Source organism: Bos indicus x Bos taurus, unplaced genomic scaffold (genome assembly GCF_003369695.1).
Source record: "Bos indicus x Bos taurus breed Angus x Brahman F1 hybrid unplaced genomic scaffold, Bos_hybrid_MaternalHap_v2.0 tig00002862_arrow_arrow_obj, whole genome shotgun sequence".
Taxonomy (NCBI): Eukaryota; Metazoa; Chordata; class Mammalia; order Artiodactyla; family Bovidae; genus Bos; species Bos indicus x Bos taurus.
The window spans coordinates 108,940-126,980 of record NW_020867579.1 but is presented as its reverse complement, the minus strand read 5'-3'; the positions used below and the strand labels follow the sequence as shown (position 1 = coordinate 126,980).

The following is an 18,041-nucleotide window of genomic DNA, read 5'->3' as shown; positions in this document are numbered from 1 at the left end:
AAACCGACGCGTGTCTCTCCCCAGGGCTGTCTGGGAAGCCCTCCCTCCTGACCTCGCAGGGCCCCTGTCATCACCTCTGGACAGAACCTGACCCTCCAGTGCCGCTCTGATGTCAGCTACGCCAGATTTGCTCTGTTCAAGGAGGGGGGACAGGACCTCCCCCAGCGCCCCCTGCCGGAAGGGCCCCAGGGAGGGCTTCTCTCAGGCCGACTTCCCCCTGGGCCCCGTGAGCACCGTCCAAGGGGGCCGATACAGATGCTACGGTGGACACGGCCTCTCCTCCGAGTGGTCGGCGCCCAGTGAGCCCCTGGAGCTGCTGGTGGCAGGAGAGGAGCCAGCGGGTCAGTCGGGGACCAGACTCTGCACAGGCCCACGGGGGAGCCCCAGGGATGATGCTGGGACCAGGGGGAGGGGTCCCGGGGAGGGACAGAGAGACGGGGTCGGGGAGGGGAGAGACTCTGAGAAACAGAGACTGCGCTGAGGGGCCAGAGAGGCCCACAGAGTCTCGCTCAAGAACCTGGGCCGGCGGCCGCACCCCCTTCCTCTCTGCAGGACGGCTCAGGACAGACCCTCCCTCTCGGTGCGGCCGGGCCCCACGGTGGCCCCCGGGGAGAATGTGACCCTGCTGTGTCAGTCAGGAGAGAGGACGGACACTTTCCTTCTGTTCAAGGGGGACAGCCCATCGCCCCCCTGCGTCTGCGCTCCCAGGACCAAGCCGGGCGGGGTACCAGGCCGAGTTCTCCTTGAAGCCCTGTGACCTCAGCCCACGGGGGCACCTACAGGTGCTACGGCTCACCTCAGCACAGACCCCTACCTGCGGTCACAGCCCAGAGCTCCCTGGTGCTCGTGGTCTCAGGTGAGGCCCAGTCTGTCCGTCTCACTCAGCAGCTCGGGCTCTGCCCTGGGAGCGCAAGACGGTGGGGGAGGAGGGGGCGCTGAGGAGGGGCCCCCTGAGGAGGGGCCCGTAGCCCGCACCCCGCCCCTTTCTCCCGCACTGGGTCCCGGAGGGGCAGGTGGGCAGTTTGCCAGGGTCTTCGGGGAGGCCACAGGCCGTGCAGGGCAGAGGGGAGTGAGATGGGGACCCCGGGTGAGCCCAGGCACCTCTTCCTGGGCTCAACCTCCCAATGGTCCCATTCTCCCAGCCACAGACGCAGATTTTGAAGCTATGGACTGTCCGGGCTCTATGCTCAGGGGAGACAGCCCAGCCCAGGGCGGGTGTGAGCTGGGGAGATCTAATACCCCCTCAGATCATCAACACAGACTGCAGGGGCTCTGGGCTGCCGGGTGAACGGCTAGGGGTCGGGGGGCCAAGGCTGGGGCGAGCAGGGCTGTGGAGGGGGAGGCGGCCCCCACCCCCACCCTTTTCCTGACCCCCAGCGGCCACCAGGCATCCATTCCATCAGCTCCACCCCTCAGTGGAGTCAGAAACTGCAGAAAGGGAGCAGGCTCTTGGAAGGTGGTGGCGGTCTGGGGAGGAGCAGGGCTGAGTTAGGCCCCGGTTCAGGCGTCTCTGGAGGACACTGATGTGGACTCCCTCACCGTCACCACACCCCCGTGCGGGCCTCAGCTTCTCCCAGTGTAAAAGGAGAGACCCGTTGCCCCAGATCTTAGATTTCCTCAGTTCTGACCTGGGTGTGACCCTGCATCGGACAAGGAGCACAGGGAGCCCCCGAGGAGGTGACTGTGGGGGGCCTGTTCCCTCTACTGCAGCGTGTGGGGAGGGAGGGGAGGACACAGAGGCCCCTCCGTGCAGCCCTGCCCTCCCCCGCCCCCGCTGCGGGTGGGGAGGGGAGGGGACAAGGGAGGACCCTCAGCTCCAGGTGAGACCCTCGGACAGCCCCCTGCAGGTGAGGGCCCCCCAGAGCAGGAAGCTAGTGTCCTCCTGGGGGCCAGCTCAGGAGGAGCTCAGGGTGCCCACGGCCCTGGTTCCAGTCCCGGCTCTGCCACCTCCAGGCTGGGTCACCAGGGCCCCTGAGTGATCTCCCTCTCTGTGCTCAGTTTCCTCGTCTGTAAAACGGGTGGAATGGGCTGAATGTGGATGCATAGACCCCAGCACGAGTCTGCACACAGCAGGTGCCCAGCTAAACGGCACCCCTGGCTCACTCAGGCGTCTCTGGTGCCCCAGGCCTCACGTGGTACCTGAGTGCCCTCATCGGGGTCTTGGTGACCTTCGTCCTGCTGCTCCTCGTCCTCCTCTTCTCTTCCTCCAACACCGGGGTCAGGACAGATGCAGGAAGTCACGTGAGTAGGGAACGGGGTGACTCGGACCCCTGGAGGCCTTAGGGCATCAGACAGAGGGAAACCAAGGACATGGGAACAGTCAGTTTAAAAAATGTTTTCCCACCATATGGAGGTTCCTTAAAAACGAAAAGCAGAATTATCATGTGATCCAGCAAATCCACTGCTGGGTATATGTTTGAACAAAATGAAAACACTAATTTAAAAAGATACAAACATTCCAATATTCATGTAGCCAATTTACAATAGCCAAGATATGTCAGCAACCCAACTGTCCAGCACAGATGAATGAACAGAGAAAATGTGGTGTGTGTGTGTGTGTGTGTGTGTGTATATATGCCCACATATACATAGAATGGAATATTACTCAGCCATAGAAAAGAAGGAAACTCTGCCATTTGCAACAGCACACATGAACCTAGAGAGTATTACGCTTGCTGAAATAACTCGGAGGAACATAAACGCTTTATGATAGCATTGGTACATACTGAATCTGGAAAATAATACAAAGGAACATATATGAAAAACAGAAACAGAGTCCTTGATACAGAAAAATAACTAATGGTTACCGGGGGGTCGGGCAGATGAGGGGTGTGGACTAGAGACACAGACTACTGTGTATGAAATAAGCAAGAAGGATATACTGGATAGCACAGGGAATGTAGCAATTATTTCGTAATAACTTTAAATGGAGTATCACCTATAAAAACATTGAATCATATGTTGTATGCCTGAAACTAATATATTACAAATCAACGATATTTCATTTAAAAATTTTTCCAGAATCTCAAATCTGAAAATCTAGTGGAAAAAAAACACCCACGGCCAGCCCACATGCACTCACTTAAGCCATTCCCCTCCTTCTCAATGTCACAAACTGACACACGCACCACAAGCCCAGGCTGCCTTCTCTCCTCCTGAATCCCACGTGGAGGGCGGGGGCACCATGTCCCCGGGGCCGAGCCTCTGTCCCGAGACCCAGCCCAGGCTGAGGCTGATTTCCAACCTCCGACAGGGGCGGCAGACCCAGGGCCTGAGGACAGGGGCCCGCAGAGCAGGTAACTCCCGCCCCAACACCCCCAGAGCCCCCCACCCACAGCACCCCACCTTCTCCCCCTGACACAGTGTCTCCTCCTCAGCTCCAGCCCAGCCACAGGCGCCCAGGACCAGGCCATCTGTGAGCAGGAGAGGCGGCGGCCCACGGGAGGGCACAGAGACTTCTGGAGGCAGTGGGGGGGATGCTCAGAAGGATGGGGGACCGGGGCTGGGGACTGAAACCCCACACAGCACTTTCGGGTGCAGGGTGGGGGGGGCACAGAGACCTCTGGAGGCCGTGGGGGGGATGCTCAGAAGGGTGGGAGACTACACAGCAGCCCCCCACCCAGGCTGCAGGGCGGGGGCTCCAGCCCTGAGGCTCTCTGAACCCTACCTAGCGGTGCCCTCTGCTCTGCTGCAGATGCTGCCGTGAGCGACACACACTCTGAGGTGGGGCTACAGCTGGACCATCGGGTGAGACCCTTGCTCCCGTCTGGCCACCACAGACCTCCTGTTGCCAAACTCAGCCCAGCGCACGTGTTGCTGTGCTCACACCCCAGCTCCAGCCACGCCCACCCCACCCCTCCTTCCCGGCTCCCTGGGTCCTGCTGTGACCCCACCCTCCCCTTGCCCTGTGACCTCACGGCCCCTCCTTCAGGGCGCCATGTCCTCTGGCTGACCTTATGGTGTAGGGGTGCAGCCCCAGGTCTCATGAGGATGCGTGCATCAGTGGGTGGCCCACACGGCCCAGGCCCCCCTCCTTCAGCCCCCAGCAAAGGGCACGGGAGAGCGGGCGCCACCCCCCAGGCCCTGCAGGTACGGCAGGCGCTCAGCTCGTGGTGAGAGGGGCCCCACGCCAACAAGCTGGCGGAGTCCCAGAATGCAAGGTGCTGATGAGGAAAGTAAATCAAGAGACGGCACTGGGCGCTTGGGGCGGGCAGACTCGGGAGGAAGGTCCTGAGGCAGGAGGGACGCGCTTTAGCAGGAAGACGGCTGTGTGCCAGGCCAGATGAGCAAGAGGTCCGGGCTCAGACAGAAACCAGGGCTGCACAAAGCTCCCAGAGGCTCCTGGGCATCAGGAGGCCCCTGGAGTTTCCACCAGGAGAGAGAGCTGACCTGACCCGAGGGCGGCGGACCCAGGAGGCACCTGTCCTGCCTCACTGCCTCCCTCCAGCACAACAGGCGGGAGGCAGGCCCCCAGGAGGGGACGGGCGCCCTGTGAGCCCCCGAGATCACTAAGGCGGGAGGCACCCCCTGTCCTCCCGGTCGGGGGGATTCCGGGAAGGATGGACAGATGCACAGCAGATGGGTGCCTCCTCTCCAGGCCCCCAGGCACCCCATCTCACACACCTTCCCCCCCGCAGGCTGCTACATCTGAAGCCCCCCAGGACGTGACCTACGCCCAGCTGAACCACTCGATCGTCAGAAGGGGGATGGCCGCACCCCCGGCTCCCCCGTCAGGGGAGCCCCCAGCAGAGCCCAGTGAGTACGCTGCTCTCGCCGTTCGCTAGCCCAGGAAGGACCCGAGCCCAGGCTCCCGGGACCAGATCTCAGACCCCAGGAGGCACGGGAGCTGCCAGCAATGGACACCACCTAACCACAAGCAGCCAGTACCTGGGCTCCTAACAGACCACCAGGTGCCCCGGGGACCCTTTCCACTCAACTGGTTCTACCCTCAGAAACAGCATCCTGGACCCCCGGTGGCCCAGTGGTTAAGAGTCTGCCAGCCAATGCACAGGACATGGGTCTGATCCACTTGCTGCCGGACAGCTGAGCCTAGGGGCGCTGTAGCTGCCGAAGCCCTGGTGCCCAGAGAAGCTCTGGTGTTCCTCGAGAGAAGCCCGAGTGTGAGCAGTCCGTGCACAGCCAGGCAGCAGCCTCCACTCGCTGCAATCAGAGAGGGCCCACACGAAGCAGGGAAGATCCAGCACAGCCACAAAAAAACAGATTACTAAAACACTGAAAGGCATGTTTCAGTTTCCTTAAAAAAGATAATTAATATCCTCATTTTATAAAGAAGGCAACAGACTCTCAATTATCAGTGATTTTGAAAAAGGTCAGCACATTACTCCAAACGAAGGGAGGAACAGGGAAACAACAATGACAGGGGTAGCTACCACTGAGGACAAACAAGGAGAGGAAAATCAGAAAAGCCAGAAAGCTTCGTCCCTGAGGGCGTGGACCACATTCACACATGCTAGGCACAAGGACCAAGTCAGAAAGAGAGAAGGTGTTGCTTTACCACCATCAGGACACGATGGCAGGTCCTTCAGACTTTAGAATGGTAAAAGCTTCATCAAAGGACAGTTTTATGCTATTGTAGTAGAAAATGTAGATGACACAGACCAAAAGCCTCAAAAATAAAATTTATCAAAATTATGGACATAAGGATAAACAGAAATCTGAATTGTCCTATATGTTAAAGAGTCCAGAGAGTTTCACAGGTGAATGCATCTGAACACGTGGGCACTCATGAAACACACACTCGTACACACACCTCCCGAGCTTACTCAGAGAGGGGAGAAGGAAGGAAGGGCACACTCCACAAAACATTTCACTGTGCCAGAGAAACCTGAGACCAAACGGTGACACGGAAACTGCAAAATGGGGAAATCTCAGGAAGCTCTTTTTCCCTGGTTTGTTTTCCTAAACAAACACTCACAAAGAGGATTCATCAGTAAATAAAATGGACCACATGTCACGCACATGCACCTATTTTTTTGAAGAATGTGTGGTTGGTTTCATCCACAAAAATCCATCAATACAATTCAAATATTAAAAGAAGAAATTTTAAAACATCATGATAACAGATGAAAAGTTTTCTGATAAAATATACCACCAATTTATAATGAAAAAGTCGTAAGTAGAAGGGAATTTCCTATCATTTATCAAAGCATCTTTTAAAACCTGCACTAGAAATCTATTTTTTATGTTTGTTTATTTATTCATTGTTGCTGTGTGGGCTTTTCTCCAATTGCAGCGATTTGATCTCTGGTTTCTCTGCCTTTTCTAAAACCAGCTGGAACATCTGGAAGTTCACGGTTCATGTACTTTGAAGCCTGGCTTGGAGAATTTGGAGCACTTCTTTACTAGCGTGTGAGATGACTGCAATTGTGCGGGAGTTTGAGCATTCTTTGGCATTGCCTTTCTTTGGGATTGGAATGAAAAACTGACCTTTTCCAGTCCTGTGGCCACTGCTGAGTTTTCCAACTTTGCTGGCATATCGAGTGCAGCACTTTCACAGCATCATCTTTCATCTTTCAGAATTTGAAATAGCTCAACTGGAATTCCATCACCTCCACTAGCTTTATTCAAAGTGATGCTTCCTAAGGCCCACTTGACTTCACATTCCAGGATGTCTGGCTCTAGGTGAGTGATCACACCATTGTGATTATCTGGGTCATTAAGATCTGTTTTGTACAGTTCTTCTGTGTATTCTTGCCACCTCTTAATATCTTCTGCTTCTGTTAGGTCCATACCATTTCTGTCCTTTATCGTGCCCATCTTTGCATGAAGTGTTCCCTTGGTATCTCTCGTTTTCTTGAAGAGATCTCTAGTCTTTCCCATTCTGTTGTTTTCCTCTATTTGTTTGCATTGATTGCTGAGGGAAGCTTTTTAGATCTCCTTGCTATTCTTGGAACTTTGCATTCAGATGGGAATATCTTTCCTTTTCTCCTTTGCTTTTCACTTCTCTTCTTTTCACAGCTATATGTAAGGCCTCCTCAGACAGCCATTTTTTGCATTTCTTTTCCATGGGGATAGTCTTGATCCCTGCTCCTGTACAAAGTCACAAACCTCAGTCCAGAATTCATCAGGCACTCTATCAGATCTAGTCCCTTAAATCTATTTTTCACTTCCACTGTATAATCATAAGGGATTTGATTTAGATCATACCTGAATGGTCTAGTGGTTTTCCCTACTTTCTTCAATTTAAGTCTGAATTTGGTAATAAGGAGTTCATGATCTGAGCCACAGTCAGCTCCTGGTCATGTTTTTACTGACTGTATAGAGCTTCTCCATCTTTGGCTGTGAAGAATATAATCAATCTGATTTTGGTGTTGACCATCTGGTGATGTCCATGTGTAGAGTCTTCTCTTGTGTTGTTGGAAGAGGGTGTTTGCTAGACCAGTGCGTTCTCTTGGCAACACTCTATTAGCCTTTGCCCTGCTTCATTCTGTACTCCAAGGCCAAATTTGCCTGTTACTCCAGGAGTTTCTTGACATCCTATATTTGCATTCCAGTCCCCTATAATGAAAAGGACATATTTTGGGGGGTGTTAGTTCTAAAAGGTCTTGTAGGTCTTCATAGAATCGTTGAGCTTCTTCAGCGTTACTTGTTGGAACATAGACTTGGATTCCTGTGATACTGAATGGTTTGCCTTGGAAACGAATAGAGATTATTCTGTCAATTTTGAGATTGCATCCTAGTACTGCATTTCGGACTCTCTTGTTGATCATGATGGCTACTCCATTTCTTCTAAGGGATTCCTGCCCACAGTAGTCGATATAATGGTCATCTGAGTTAAATCCACCCATTCCAGTCCATTTCAGTTCGCTGACTCCTAGAATGTCGACATTCACTCTTGCCATCTCTTGTTTGACCACTTCCAATTTGCCTTGATTCATGGACCTAACATTCCAGGTTCCTATGCAATATTGCTCTTTACAGCATCAATTTTGTCAATTATACCACAGTAAAGTTGAAAAGCTTTTCTTTCATTTAATTACACTAGGCACATTGGGAGTTATTCCATTGCTCATTTTAGGCACTTGATCTCGTGCTTAAAGTACGTATTTACATTTTTATTTCTGAACACGTATGCATTCTCCTCCTCCTTTAGAAAAGACAAAGTTCTAACGGTGCTTCACCTGAACTCTGGGTACTCATATACACGTGTGTGGGCATGTGCACGTCTCTCTCCATGCACATGTGTGGGTGTGCTTGTGCGTGCAAGTGTGTGTCTGTGTACTTCTCCAAAGCTCATTTTCGGCCATGCGTTCCTCTCTGTTGCATCTCACTGTCTCTCTGCCATCTCTTAGTATCCCTTTCTGTGTGAAAACAGTCAGTATCTAAGAACTTGCACCTCTAGAAATGCCTTCTCTCACCCTCATTCTCTTTTAACAAGTTGCTTGAGAACACTCTATTTGGAATCCAGTGTGTGACTCAAGTACTAGGAGAGGAAAACCCTTGTCAAGGTTAAGGGCCCCATGCCACCAGAGCCCACCTCCTCTCTCAAGACCTGGCGGGTTGAGTCTGAGGCACGGCCCACAGCAGGAGGCGGTGCCGAACCTCCTGGAAGCTGGGGATGTGCTCTGCATGAAGCTCTCACTTCTGCCCCTTGCAAGTATTCCGACTCAGGGGGAACTCTTCCTGGTTAATTCTCAGGTGGAACTCTTCCTGGTTAACTCCCTGACGGCATGGCTCCAGTATCCTTTAGCGCCCCGTTTTGGTAGGGGGCAGTCTGCTCCCTGTGGGCTGGTCATTCTCTTGATAATCTGCGTTTTCCACAGGAAGTAGTTTCAGGACATTTTTAGGGCCTCAGCCCAGTCCGCCTTGATTTTTTTTTTTTTTTTTAATTTACTTAAAAGAGAATTAACTGTTTCAAACTGTATAATTCAGTGCGAAGTACTTTGTAAATTTAACCTTCAGTTTCTCAGTTTACTATGAAAGGTCATAATATGGATGTTACTTTTTTTACCATGTAGTTAATTAACCTATTTGTTGACGTTGCTGCCCCACACAGGCTCTCCGTTGCAGGGTGTGGGGTCTTTAGCTCAAGTGTGCCGTGTCTGGATCCCTGGCGGCTGATCCCGCCCGGGCCCCTAAGTAAGGAGCGCCGAGTCTCAGTCAGGAGCCCAGCAGGGCGGCCCTCGGGTGTCACGTGCACAGCATGAGTCCCAGCCCTTCGCAGGTCGGTTCTCATCAGTAAAGGAGGCTCCGTTATTTGCTTCCTCAGCCGTTGCCGTCTGTCGTGAGCGTCTTCCCGTCTGACACTTACAACAGATACCACACTGGCCCTCAGCACAGGCCCGCCTCTCCTGAATCTCCCTGTCTGCACTCTGTGCTGCACTCTGGACCATTTCCTCAATGCTGTGCTCCAACTTCATACCGGGCTGCTCAGCTGCCTTCTTGCTGCATGACTTTTTAACGTGTTCAATCTACTGGACTGTTCACGTTGAAAATTTTCATCTCTTTTCAGTGACCACCTGTTCCTCTGCAAAATAATCCATGTGCTTGCCTCCCTTTATTTTTCTGTAACCATGGTTCCCTCTGTGTGTCCACATCGGTGGAAACCTTCCTCCGACCCCGAGACGAGCCCCGCCGCCAGGGCCACACCGCAGACCTCTCCTGCTTTGCTGTGGTTCCCCTCCATTTGGGGAACTTTCTTTCTGCCCTTGTCTGTGGTTACCTGTTTCAGAAACACTCTCCAGAGTACGTCTCAGGGTTAGGAGCAGAGGAGGCTCTGGGTGGGCACCACACTCACCCGCTTCGGTGCAGTCTCAGCTGGCAGCCCTTCACGTCCCCCCTCTCCTGCTGTCACCTCTTCTGGAAATTGACCATGACGACGGCAGCAAGAGCCTGCAGCCCCTCTGAGGGCTGGGGTCGGGACAACAGGCAGAGAAGGAACCTCGGGCGCAGAGAAAGGGCACTGCTGCCCCAGGTACATGAGCAGCGGGTACACGTTTACAGGAGCATCTGTTTTCCAACAGAGTGAGAGCTCTGACCCTAATGAATACCCCCTAAAGCTTGCAGGTGATGACAAGACCGGGAGGACACTGTACCCAAGGACCCCGGGGCCCTGAGGAGGCAGGAAGCACCCAGGGGCTTGTTCCCAGGAAGGCGGGCTGGACGGTCATGCGATACAGAGAGACGTCCTGAAGGGGGCTGCGATGGGGGAAACCCAACTCTGGGGCAGTGGAGGAGTCAATTTCCTTCCTTATTCCCTGAAGCCTCCTCTGGGCTCTCGGCCACATGGATTCCACTGAGCCCAGGGACACTCTGATCGTTTGTCCCTCATAAAGAGTAGACTTGTGGACACAGAGGGGAAGGAGAGGGTGGGGCGAATGGAGAGAGTAGCATGGAAATGCGCACACCAGCACGTGTAAAACAGACCACGGGGGAATGTGCCCTGTGACTCAATGAGCTCACACAGGGCTCTGTACAACCCAGAGGGGAGGGAGGTTCTAGAGGGAGGGCATGTGACACACGCGGCCGATCCATGCTGATGTGTGGCAGAAACCAGCACCATATTGTAAAGTAATGATCCTCCAATTTAAAAAAAAGTGTGTCTCTGGGTATCTGAGCCCTGTGGGCAGCAAGAGACAGCATCCTCCCCAAAGCATCTCCAGCGCCTGCTGACCCCGTCCACGGAGAGGACCTGCTGATGGGTGGGCAGAGGAGGAAGCAGACCCCGAGGGGAGGCTCTCAGAGGGAAGGACATGCCTTGCTTGCCCACACCTGAAACGGGTGTCTCAGGAACACACTGGGACTGTCACAGGAACAACGCCTGGCTTTCAAGAAGAGGCTGTTCCCCTTCCTGTGGGGACACTGATGTGACAGCCACGTGACAGGAAGCCCCAGCCCCAGAGAGGACACACCCTGTGGTCCGTCTGTCCGGAGGACACCCAGGTCTCCTCCATCCTCACAGCCTGGACTGCAGGGAAGAGATGCCATGGCCCCCATGCTCCCCGCCCTGCTCTGCCTTGGTGAGATGGGAGGGGCAGGGGGAGCCCTGGTCTGGAGGGACCTCCAGCCAGCCTGCTCCATCAGGGTACCCCAGGGCCCAGGAGACTCCCCGGGTGGAGAGGCGCTGCTCAGAGCTGAGGGCACACCTCTCACAGGGCGCTGTCTTCCAGGACTGAGTGTGGGGCTGAGGACCCAGGTACAGGCCGGTGAGTCTGTCCCAGGGCCCAGCTCCCTCCTCTCGTGGGGACAAGGTCACCCCCAGGCCGTGGGCAGGGGGAGGGCAGCTCGGGGGTCACGGAGGGGGATCTGGGAGGTCTGGGCTGAGAGCCGGGACCTGGGGGGGATGCCTGGTGAGCCCGCCTCTGATTTCCTTCCAGGGACCCTCCCCAAACCCACCATCTGGGCTGAGCCGGGCTCTGTGGTCTCCTGGGGGAGCCCCGTGACCATCTGGTGTCAGGGTCCCCCGGGGGCCCAGGAGTTCCATCTGGATAAAGAGGGAAACCCAGTTTTCTGGGACAGAGAGAAACCCCCGGGTCCCAGGGACAAGGCCAGGTTCTCCATCCACTACATGGGGCAGGACCACGCAGGGAGCTATCAGTGCTACTACAGAACCCGCACTGGCTGGTCAGAGCGCAGTGACCCCCTGCAGCTGGTGGTGACAGGTGAGGGACACTCGGGGGCCTCGGGCTCTGCCCTCGGGAGGGCATCTGCTCTCAGGGGCTGTCCCTCTCACAGCCCAGCCCTGGGGAGGGGAGGGGAGAGGAGGGTGGGGGCCCCACGGAACCAGCTGCCTCCTTCTCTCCTAGGACCCTACGGCAAACCCAGCCTCTCAGCCCTGCCGAGCCCTGTAGTGATGTCGGGAGGGAATGTGACCCTCCAGTGTGGCTTCCATCAGGGATTTAACAGATTCCTTCTAACCAAGGAAGGAGAAGACGAGTCCTCTCGGGCCCTGGATGGACAGCAAATGCTCGACGGGCAGACCCAGGCCCTGTTCCCCGTGGGCCCCGTGACCCCCGGGCATGGGTGGACGTTCAGATGCTACGGCTTTTACAGGGACACGCCCCCGGTGTGGTCAGCCCCCAGCGACCCCCTGGAGCTCCTGGTCCCAGGTGAGGAATCCCGTCCTGACCCCATACATTTGTGCAGACAAGACAACGTACTGGGGTCTCTGCTCCCAGGGGAGCCCCTGTGAGAGGGTGGGGAGAGGAGCGTGGGGCTCACAGGACAGACACACAGACTGAGACACGGTGAGGCCTGGGGCCGGGTTGGGAGTGGGGGTCCACGGGGGAAGTGGTCCCTACAAGCCAGCGCGTGTCTCTCCCCAGGGCTGTCTGGGAAGCCCTCCCTCCTGACCCCGCAGGGCCCTGTGGTCACCTCTGGACGGAACCTGACCCTTCAGTGTCGCTCTGACGTCGGCTACACCAGATTCGCTCTGTCCAAGGAGGGGAGACAGGACCTCCCCCAGCGCCCTGCCCAGAGACCCCAGGGGGGGCTTTATCAGGCCGACTTCCCCCTGGGCCCTGTGGGCACCTTCCACAGGGGCCAGTACAGATGCTACGGTGGACACGGCCTCTCCTCTGAGTGGTCGGCCCCCAGTGAGACCCTGGAGCTGCTGGTGGCAGGTGAGGAGCCAGCAGGTCAGTCGGAGACCAGACTCTGCACAGGCCCCACCGGGGAGCCCCAGGGGTGATGCTGGGACCAGGGGGAGGGGTCCCGGGGAGGGACAGAGAGACGGGGTGGGACGGGAGAGACTCGGAGAAACAGAGACAGAGCTGAGGGGCCAGAGAGGCCCGCGGAGTCTCGCTCAGAACCAGGCCCGGCGCCCGCACCCCCTTCCTCTCTGCAGGACGGCTCAGAGACAGACCCTCCCTCTCGGTGCAGCCGCGCCCCTCGGAGGCCCCGGGGGAGAATGTGACCCTGCTGTGTCAGTCAGGAAACAGGACGGACACCTTCCTTCTGTCCAAGGAGGGGCCAGCCGATCGCCCCCTGCGTCTGCGCTCCCAGGACCAAGATGGGCGGTACCAGGCCGAGTTCTCCTTGAGCCCTGTGACCTCAGCCCACGGGGGCACCTACAGGTGCTACGGCTCACTCAGCACAGACCCCTACCTGCTGTCACAGCCCAGTGAGCCCCTGGCGCTCGTGGTCTCAGGTGAGGCCCAGTCTGTCCATCTCACTCAGCAGCTCGGGGCTCTGCCCTGGGAGCGCCAGGCGGTGGTGGAGGAGGGGGCGCTGAAGGAGGGACCCCTGAGGGAGGGGCCTCGGAGCCCGTGCCCCCTCCCTTCCTCCCGCACTGGGGTCCCGGAGGGGCAGGTGGGCAGTGTGAGGGTCTCGGGGAGGCCACAGGGCCGTGCAGGGCAGAGGTGGGTGAGGTGGGGTCCCCAAGTCAGCCCGGCGTACGCCTTCCTGGGCTCATTCCCAGGACCCAGTCTCCTAGCCACAGACCCAGATCCGAACCTGGGGAGTCTCGGGGCTCTCTGCTCAGGGGAGACAGCCCACCCCAGGGCATTTTAACATTCTCTGGGAGGACAAGGCCCCTCAGATCGTCAAGGGGCAGCGGGGAGTCAGGCAGAGATGGCGCCAGAGCCACAGGCTGCAGGGGCCTGAGGCTGCTGGATGGGGTTCAGTCTGTGGAGAAGCAGGTCCGCCCCCACCACATCCTGCCCCTGGAGGCTGCAGGGATCACTTCCTCCCGCGGGCAGAGTCCAGCTGGCAGACACAGAGGGCTGAGCAAGCGTCTGTAGGGGGAGGTGGATCCGTGGGAGCCACCGTTGGGTCCCACCCCAGGACCCCACGGACCACTGATCAGGGGCGGGGTCCCACCCCAGGACCCTGCAAACACCACTCAGGGGCGGGCCCCACCCTGGGACCCCACAGACCACCGCTCATAGGGGTCCACCCCGGGACCCCACAGACCACCGCTCAGTGGAAGGCCCCACCCCACCCTGTGCTGTCGGAGCTCCTTCAGCTCCGGGTCCTGACAGGAACGTCTGAGACAGTAAGATAGAGAGACCCCAAGAGTCTCCCGAGGAGGACACGGCCCACCCACAGCCTCCCTTCACGACACTCGGGCTCGGCTGATACCCTCCCCCAGCACCGCTGTCAGACCCGCGAGTGTGAACAAGGACAGCGTCCCTGTCAGGAGTTGGGCTCGGGGCTGCGTCTTCTCACGGGAGGCGGGTGCCCTGGGCACACACAGTGAGTAACGGGGCCGGCGCTGACCTGTGCACCCTCACCCCAGACTACACGGTGCAGAATCTCACCCGTATGGGCCTCGCGGCTTCGGTCCTGCTGCTCCTCGGGATCCTTCTCTGCCAGGCTCGGCACGACCACGGAGGAGCCCGAGACGCAGCCCGGAGCTGAGCACCGGGACCCCGCACCGCCCAGAGCGCAGGAGCCTGGGGCGCGAGCTTCTGGTGTAGGAGCTTCTGGATGAGCCTCTGACCCTGGGGGAGAGATGAGCCGCAAGGTGGGAGGAGGCCCAGGCGGGTCGGCCTCTGCTCATGGGGACCCCTCCCTCCTGGGGAGGATGCCCCGGCTCCCGGCTGCTCTCACCCCTGGCCCGAAGCGCATCCCACATGGCAGGGGTGGGTCTTCACCCTGCACGCCCGCAGGCTCTGTCCACTCGCATGGAGGACGTGAGCCTCATTTTCATGCCCGCCGTCTCTGGTGTGCGCAATGACCTCCATCTCTTCTCAGAAACAGAATGCTGTTAAAGTAACTGAATAAATGGGTTAAATGGGGCCCTGTTTGGAACAGTTGGATCCTAAACTCTTCCCTGAGCCCCCTCTGGACCCTGCATGCCCCTCCTCCTTGTCCGAGGACACCCGCTGTAGTCTCTCCAGAAACACTGTCAGTGTGAAGGGACACCCTGGCGTTTGAAGTGACTGTCAGGGCTACACTGGTAAATGAGCTCAGGAATATATCGTTTTGTAAAGAGCCTTGATATGGGGTTTCCCTGGTAGTGAAGAATCTGCCAGCCAATGCAAGAGACACGGGTTCAATCCGTGATCCTGAAGACCCCACACGCCAGGGAGCAACTGAATCCATGAGCCGCAGCGACAGAGGCCGGCACGTCCTGGAGCCCATGCACCGCCAGAGAGGCCAGTGCTGCAGATGCCCAGACACCAAAGCGAGGGAACAGCCCCACTCACATAACCAGACACACCCCCGCAGCAACACAGACCCAGCACAGACAAAATCATCAGGCAATAAATGCTTAAAGAGCCCAGTGTGAACTGTGTGTCTCCTTTGGGGCGAACGCACTCCGTGGCCAACCTCAAGGAGCCCGGGTGAATGTGCTGAAGGCCGGGTGGGAAGGAAGGAGCAGGTGGATTTTCCTACAGGGCGAGTCTGGTGTAGCAAGCCCCCACCGATGGCCCCATGGGCACAGATGTGTCCTTCTCATTACAATCATATAGGATCGTCTGCACCTCAGTTTTATGCCCCAGGGACCCTGAAATGAGATGCCCACCTCCTAGTTCATCTGTAAGAGAGGGAAAGAGAAAACGATGGAGGAGACAAGGCTGACTCTGACGAATCCCAGCACATCAGGGGCAGGTGTACTCATCAGCCCGGTCAATCTGGAGAGTCGACAGCAACTCTCAGTTAAAGGGAAGACACAGCACTGGCCCACAGTTGTATAACCCAGAGGAAGATGCGTGCACGGCCACACGTGTACAAGCAGTATGTGGACACGTGGGTTGTTCACAGTAGGAAAAGTTACAGAAATCACTTTCACCAAAATGAATGGTTTGGTGTGTATATATGTGACGTAATTTTATACAAAAAATGCACAAATCTGGACTGCTACAGGAACACAGATCAGTTTTCAAGCATGATGGTGAATAAGTGAAACACGACTGTAGGAGTCCAGTGCATCACATCAAATTCAAAAGGCATTACGTGGGACTCAATACACAAAATAAGAACTGAGACGGGAGGAACAAGAGCTGCTACCGGGTTTCCCTGGTGGCTTGGCGGATAAGAATCCAGCTGCCAACGCAGGGGACGCGGGTTCCGTCCCTGCTGCGAGAAGATCCCGCGCTGGCCGCAAATGCTGAGCCCGCGGGCCCAGAGCCCTGCCCTGCAACAAGACACGCCATCAAAGCAAGGAGCCCAGGCACCGCAGCGAAGAGAAAAGCTTCCTGAGCTCAGCTCAATGGGAGGAAAGCCCCTGGGCAGCGAGGAAGACCCAGCACCGTCCTCTGTCCCTCAGGTGTGTCCAACTCTGTGACCGCATGGACTGTAGCCCACCAGACTCCTCTGTCCGTGAGATTCTCCAGGTGAGAATACTGGAGTGGGTTGCATTGCCCTCCTCCAGGGGATCTTCCCCACCCAGGGATCGAACCCAGGTTTCCTGCATTGCAGGCAGATTCTTTACCATCTGAGCCACCAGGGAAGTCCAGCACAGCCAAAACTAATTAATAATTAATTTTTAAAATTGATATCTCAGAGATACAAAAGTTTATAAGAGAGTACTAAGAACCACTGTGTGCTGAGCCATCCAACAGCAAACCTGGAAGACACGCACGAGTCTCTGGAGACACACAGCCCGCCAGAACGGAGGCAAGAAGACCCAGACAGCCTGAACAGACCGGCCACTGGAAGCGACACAGAATCCGTGAAAACCCCATGCAAACCAGAGGCCAGAACTGGATGGCTTCACAGGGGACTTCTACCAAACTAACAAAGAGGAACTTATATGACCTTCTTCACACTCTCCCAGGAGACTGAAGAAGACGAAACACTCCCAAAATCTTTCTATGAGCCACCGTCACCCCGATGCCTAAACCAGACAAAGACACAACCAAAAAAGAAAACTTACAGAACAAAGTGCTCTATGAACATACATGCAAAACGCACAACAAAATATTAGCTAACCGAATTCAACAACACACAAAAAGAATCACACACCATGATCAACCTGGATTCATACCAGGGTCACAAGGATAATTCAACACGTGCAAATCGATCAATGTGAATCACCACATCAACAAGAGAAAAGACAAAACAACATGCTCATCTTGATAGGTTCAGAGAAAGCACTGATAAAATTCAACATCCAGTTGTTAGGGGAAGCACACTGATTGAAACCGCCCACCCTGGCCAGGCACCATAGTAACCATTTGCATGTGTTGTTTTATGGCAGGAGATCCTGATAGGGAATATGGAACTAATAAGCCACCACCAACCTGAAGAGTTCAGGAAAGGTCTAAAGGAGACACCGTGTGTCCGTCCACTTTCCAGAATCCCTCTCGCTAGCATCCATCTTGGCTGAGCGATGCGTGCGCCACCAGGAAAGACTCTGAATTAGAATGATTGGCCAAACACCACACGGAAACTAATCCCATCACCATAAAACCCGACATTGTGAGCCACAGGGCAGAGCGGTTCTCCTGGGTTCCCTTCCCCTACTGCTCTCCACCCGGGTGCCCTTTCCCAATAAAATCTCTTGCTTTTGCCGCACATGTGTCTCCTCAGACAATTCATTTCTGAGTGTTAGACAAGAGCCCAGTTTCGGGCCCTGGAAGGGGTCCTCCTTCCTGCAACAAATGGCGACTCTGGTGGGGACTCTTCTTGGCTGAGACTGACATCCTGACCACTCAGGGTACTCAGGGGTCAGCTTGCCTGACAACGGACCAGACCCAGCGGCCGCAACTGGGACCCTTTTGTCCCTGGTCTCCTCCTGATGCAGACAACTGGCCAGAGTGCCCCGACCAGTAAGGAAGAAGAGACTTTATTGACCTCTCTCTTCTTCCCTCTCTCTTTCCTCTCCTTAACCCTTCCTATCCTTCCCTGTTTTTCTAGTCCCCTGGTCCTGGACGCAGGAATCTGGTCGAAGGGCCCTCAGCCTGAGCTGAGGATTGGAGACTGATCACCTCCTCTTGGCAGAGAACTCGAATTCTGATTCTGGTCTGGTCTGATTTCTGGTAGGGCTGAGTTCTAGTCCTCCCTTCTCTGGAGGCCCAGGGAAAAGTCCCATAACGCCTGGGTGTCTGTAGGTGGCAGGAGACGTCTGTAAGGCCACCCCTTTTGCCCCCTCTCCCGCCTCCTCCCCCTTCTTTCAACCTGGCTTCCTTTCC

The 18,041-nt window shown here is 56.1% G+C and overlaps 1 protein-coding gene and 1 pseudogene across 1 annotated transcript; both read left to right on the top strand.

Moving 5' to 3' along the window:
* The first annotated feature begins 59 nt into the window (after positions 1-59).
* On the top strand, positions 60-5,679 carry LOC113888884 (annotated as a pseudogene).
* A 4,882-nt stretch (positions 5,680-10,561) lies between these two features.
* On the top strand, positions 10,562-15,194 carry LOC113888889 (leukocyte immunoglobulin-like receptor subfamily A member 6). The gene is made up of 7 exons (XM_027535857.1): positions 10,562-10,979; positions 11,130-11,165; positions 11,337-11,621; positions 11,766-12,068; positions 12,285-12,581; positions 12,806-13,108; positions 14,198-15,194. The coding sequence occupies exons 1-7, from the start codon at positions 10,946-10,948 to the stop codon at positions 14,317-14,319; spliced, it is 1,380 nt and encodes a 459-aa protein (XP_027391658.1). The 5' UTR covers positions 10,562-10,945; the 3' UTR covers positions 14,320-15,194.
* The last annotated feature ends 2,847 nt before the right edge of the window (positions 15,195-18,041 follow it).